At 43.1% G+C, this 5929-nt stretch overlaps 1 protein-coding gene across 1 annotated transcript in view; it reads right to left on the bottom strand.

Annotated features, from left to right (window-relative positions):
* Positions 1-5371, bottom strand: part of LOC147472305 (macrophage mannose receptor 1-like) — a 7621-nt gene extending 2250 nt beyond the window's left edge. The window contains exons 1-2 of the mRNA XM_086549264.1: positions 5297-5371; positions 5110-5181 (exon numbers count right to left, since the gene is read on the bottom strand). Coding sequence (XP_086405390.1) covers positions 5110-5181; positions 5297-5335 — 111 coding nt within the window. The 5' untranslated portion in view covers positions 5336-5371. The remainder of the gene's footprint in view (positions 1-5109; positions 5182-5296) is intronic.
* Between the last annotated feature and the right edge of the window lie 558 nt (positions 5372-5929).

The raw sequence follows: 5929 nt of genomic DNA, 5'->3' as shown, positions 1-5929 counted from the left end.
GGAGAAGACAGTAGCGACGCCAAAAACTTCCCCTACCAGCAGAGTACATGAAAACACTATTGACATTTGTGAGCAGGTAACAGTGCTTAGTGAACCAATGAGTGAATTTAGTGCTATGTTTGCGTACTGTGGTCATGATATTGCCCCCTCTCCCCCGTTATTAGCGGTCATCTCGAGAGCGGAGCTGTACGTCATCCCCCTTCGCCAGTTCGAGAGGTACTGAGCAGGCAGCGTACTCAGAGACACCCGCCATACGACGTTAACCGACACAGTCGCAATCGCACTGAAAAGTAGCCGATTTAACGCATAATAAACGCAGCACACACTGATTGCGTTGAAATCGCGCACGTCTTACCACATACGGACATCATTAAAGACTATATTGTGTAAAGGATAGGAGGACTAAAAATCTTGCACAATGCCGGGTAACAAGGAGAACTCAAAAGGAGGCAAGGAGAAAAACAAAGGACAAGATTCACCTTCGCCGTCTGACGAAGCACAGCTTGCAGTGGAACCCCAGACTGGACAAAATCCATTGATGCAAGTACTGATGCTCATGCAACGCGAACAAGCTGAATGGCGATGTGCAGAACAAGAGAGACGACGTGAAGAAGCGGAGCTGAGACGTGCTGAACAGGAGGAACGGCAACGCGTGGAACAGGAGAGAAGAGACTTAGAGGAACGTAAATTCCAACTTCTTGCTCAAGCACTTGCAAACTCCACGACAATCACCGCTACCTCCCAGCCACCTCAACCGCAGGCATCTACAACAGCCACAACACTGGCCAAGCCTAGAACGAAGATTGTTCTTCCAGAAAAACTCCCAGTTGACGCTAACATAGCCATGTTCAACAACTGGCGACGCCAATGGAAAGATTATGCAATCTTGACCCAATTTTCGTCACAAACACATGAAGAACAATTTGCACAACTGAGACAAGCACTCTCAGACGACATTCAGAACATACTGCGGCACAACCTGAGTATTCCTGATGATTCTGAAATCCCAGTATCCGACATCATAGCTGCAATTGAAGGATACATAAAGAGTCAAGGAAATCCAGCTGTACGTAGACTAGAATTCCATACCTGCAAATAAGATGCTGGTGAGGATTTTGATCACTATGTTGCAAGATTGCGTCAAGCAGCGATAGACGCAGACATCTGTACTTATTGCCGAGAGACAAGAACCCTTGATGTCCTCATAGCTGGTATTATACATGAGTCATTAAGGACAGAACTTTTAACCAGAACAGACACAAGTCTGGATGCTGCCGTGAAGTTTGCTCGAAATTACTTGGTTGCACGCAAAACAACAACGGAAGTAGAGCAAATTACACACGTAACCAACGCCATCTCGGCATACAAAAAGCAAAAGAAACAAAAACGTGGATTCAAACAAGATAAACAGGAAGTAGGTGAAACAAAAGCAAACAGGAGGCCATACAAGGATAAGAAATTTGGCAACATAGAAAAATGCTACTTCTGTGATGGTTCCAAAAAACATCAGACAATTGACCAAAGAATGCAATATTGCCCTGCATGGAAAAATACATGCACACATTGCAACAACAAAGGACATTATGAAAAGGTTTGCAAATACAAACTGAAAGTTGACGCAGCCACATCAAACTATCTAGGAAGAATAAAAGTCTACAACGTAGACATGCGATCAACTTGTCCTAAAATTGACATCAAAGTTACATCTAAAATGCAAAAAGTAGGTAAGAAAATATCCTTCATTCCAGATAGTGGAGCCGAAATTACTGTTATCACCAATAGACACATCGAAATTCTTGGGATTGATAAATCATATATCAAGCCAACAAGCCCAGATGTCAGGATAGAAACAGCAAATGGATCCAAAGTAAAAGTTATTGGCACCATTGTAGTCGACATGGAATACTATTCTCATAAGATTGAAGCTGTTGTGTACGTTGTGACCAACCTCCGAGACCCACTACTATCCCTGAGCCATCTGAAGGCTTTCAAAATAGTGTCAGAGGACTTCCCGATTCCACTTAATGCTGTTACAAGCATCACACTCACTTCACCCCTAACAGATGGCAAGATTCAGGCAGACCCACCCATTCCTTCAACTACTCTGGCTCCAGAAGCAGTTCGTCAGGAGTTCATGAGGATGTTCAATGATGTGTTAGTCAACAAAGCAGACATGAAGAACCAGCCCCTAAAAGAAATGAGTGGTCCAGCCATGCGTATATATGTATCCCCAGATGCCAAGCCATATAAGGTACATAATGCCCGAGTCCTACCTCTGGCTATTCAAGATAAAACGAAGAATGAGTTAGATAGCATGGAATCAAGAGGTATTATAGAACAAGTAGGTGAAGAAATCACAGAATGGTGTGCTCCCATGGTACCTGTCATGAAGACTAATGGTGACATACGGATAACCACAGACTTCAAGCACCTAAACAAGTATGTGGAACGTCCCTCGCACCCTTCGTCATCGCCCTACTCAAAACTACGTCAAATAAAACCAGGCGCAAAATATTATGCAACAATGGATGCCTTACAAGGGTATTGGCAGTTGAAAGTCGACCCTGAGTCAAAAAACTACCTATGTTTCATAACACCATATGGAAGATATAGATATCTTAGGGCTCCCATGGGTCTCAAATCTTCAGGTGATGAATTCTGCAGACGTACAGATGAAAAACTGGATGGCATCCCAAACTTCATCAAACAAATGGATGATATCTTGGCCTGGGACCAAGATTACCAACAGCATATACACCATGTGTATGATATTCTCTTATGTTGCAGGAGAAACAACATAACGCTGAATGCAGAAAAATTTACATTTGGGCAACCATCTGCAACCTTTTGCGGATATATAGCTACAGAGGATGGAGTCAAAGCTGACCCTGAGAAGATCAAGGCCATAGCAGACTTCCCTACACCCACCAACATCACAGATGTGAGATCATTCATGGGCCTTGTCAACCAGTTGGCCGAGTTCAGTGCAGAAGTGGCCCATAAAGCTGACCCAATACGGCCATTACTTAGCCCAAAAACACAATTCCAGTGGACGCCTGAACATGACGCTGCCTTCGCTGATGTGAAACAAGCATTATGCAGCCCACCAATCCTGGCTCACTTTGATCCTGACCGCCCAACGACACTACATACTGATGCATCAAAGAAGTTTGGCTTGGGTTACGCACTCATGCAACAGCAAGATGACAAGTCCTGGAACCTAATTCAATGCGGTAGCCGCCACCTCACAGATGCTGAGAGCAATTATGCCATAATAGAACTTGAATTGGCAGCAGTTGCATGGGCCCTCCGTAAGTGTAGGTATTATTTGTATGGACTAAATGATTTTGAAGTAGTCGTTGATCATAAACCCCTAGTTCCAATAATGGATGTCCATACACTGGATTCAATCCAAAATGACCGTCTGCTTTGACTGAAAGAGAAGATATCAAGCTACAGCTTCACAACAACATGGCGTAAGGGCAAAAAACATGCCATACCAGATGCTTTGTCTAGAGCACCAGTAAGCATGCCATCTGCTGCAGACGAAAAGCTAAGCATACAGCCAATGTATTCACTATTCACAGTAGGACTGCAAGCTACTGATGAAGACCAAATCCTTGAGGATATCCGGTGTCAAGCATTAAAGGACCAACACTACCAGAAGGTCATAGACTTCATAAACAGTATGGAAAACTACACTAACTCCAATCAGCTAACTCTAGAACTCCGACCATACTGGAAAGTTCGGGAAAACCTAAGCCTTGACAATGGCATAATTCTCAATGGGCACCGCATCTTCATTCCCCAATCATTACGACGTGACACCCTATCACGCCTCCATGATGCTCACCGTGGGATCGAGGCTACGAAGAGACGGGCACGTCAAACAGTTTGGTGGATTGGAATTGAAGCAGACATTAAATCCACTGTTGAGGCGTGTCACCAATGTCAGATACACAAACCATCACAACAGAAGGAGCCTAAGATCAACAACAGCTGTCCTGAGATGCCATTTGAGGAAGTATCAGCAGATTTGTTCCACTACGCAGGTAAATCTTTTCTGTGCTATGCAGACCTCTTTTCTGGATGGGTTGCCATTGGTTACTATAGTTCAAGCACATCAGCAGCTGTCACTGTTGATCTCCTTCGTGATCTCTTTATACTTTATGGAGTACCAAAACGCCTGAGAACTGATGGTGGACCGCAATTTGATTCCCAAACCTTCAGAGACTTCATGAAAAAGTGGGGTGTGAAGCACGTAATCACCTCACCACACTACCATCAAGCCAATGGGCATGCAGAGGCCTGTGTGAAAACGTTGAAAAATCTGCTCATGAAGACTGTACCGCATGGAGACCCAAGGAAGAGCGACGACTTCGCCCGTGGAATGTTAGAACTGAGAAATAGTCCACGAGAAAATAATTTGTCACCAGCTCAGATCCTCCTTGGACACCCATTACGGTCGATGGTACCCGTACACAAGCGTTCTCTCATATCAGACTGGTATGGAACCATGAAAAAACTGGATGCGACCGCAAGTGCCAAAATCACAGCGCAGGAGAAAGCCTACAACAAAACCGCACGCCCTCTACCTGTGTTAGAAGTTGGAGACATAGTGCGAATACAAGACCCAAGTAACAAAAAGTGGACAGTGACAGGCGAAATCATCGAGCGCAAACGGCATCGAAGCTACCTCGTAAAAACACTCTCAGGAAGAGTACTTCGACGAAACCGCCGTCACATACGTCTGATTCCCAAATAAACAATAGTCAAAACCTCAAGATCTCAGGTCTCCAGACACTTTCGATCTCAGAAAAAGGGGAGATGTGTGGGAATCAAGAGTCAGTAGTGTCAGTAGTTATGTATATGTAATTAGGGAGGCATGGAAACCATACTTTAAACAACTATTCACGCTATATATAAATGTAACTGTCTTCAAGCGTCATTTGAATGTCGCGCCAGCATTACCCATAAGTCTGTGCGTGAGAGGCAGTCTCTCCCTGTTGTCCTCTGTAAACACCTTGTCAAGTTTTGTGTATTAAACCTGCTGGCTAACCCTCATCTTTGACTATCCAACGTATGCATAAGGAACATACATACAGACTCCAACAGCGTCCAGCCGTCAGGGCAGATCAGCACCTCATTACGGTTACTCGGAAGACCCCGACACAGCACCAACTGTTTGCGGAGGGGGTTAGAAGAGGAAACACAGTTGTTCGATTGGAAACGTAAGGCTGACCTATAGCTAACAGACACCTAATGCTCATACACCCGAATCAACAGAGTGGCTTACCGTGAGCGTCGTGGCCAGCAGCAGCGAGACTCGCAACATTGCAGCGGCTGGAGAAAGCGAGAATGTGTAGGGTGCTGACTCGGATTTCCGTTATATAGTCTCGCAGCACCAACGCAAGTGTGCGCAAGGAATAAGCAGGAAAATGTGTCGCTTGAAAGGCAATGTTTAATCAAGTGCTTTTGCATTTATTGCTCAATTCACTCGTAGTGATAGCCACAGTAAAAGGGTGTACCTCTAATTTTATCTGTTCTATCTATTCTGTTCATAAATATTTGCTATATATTTGTTCATATCATCATCTTAACACTTATATCGTCACCAGCATCATAATGCTATTACTTTTATTGTTATTACAATCATTATAATAATTATCATTAAGATTGTCATTATCATTGTTAGTGTATTTGATATCGTCTTTGCTATCATTATTACTGTTGATTTATTACTATTTTCATATTGCTATTACGGTTGCTGTGATTGTTGTTATTGTTATTCTTATGATCTCTTATTACTCTTGTAATTGATGTATGTATGTTCATGTATATAGACATATATATATATATATATATATGTATATATATACATATAAGTATATATATATATATATATACATATATATATATATATATATAT

The sequence above is a fragment of the Penaeus japonicus genome, unplaced genomic scaffold (assembly GCF_977035675.1).
Source record: "Penaeus japonicus unplaced genomic scaffold, GWHDUDI00000001_assembly GWHDUDI00000002, whole genome shotgun sequence".
In the NCBI taxonomy this organism is placed as follows: Eukaryota; Metazoa; Arthropoda; class Malacostraca; order Decapoda; family Penaeidae; genus Penaeus; species Penaeus japonicus.
The sequence above is the reverse complement of the archived record's forward strand: the minus strand, read 5'-3'. Positions and strand labels throughout refer to the sequence as shown.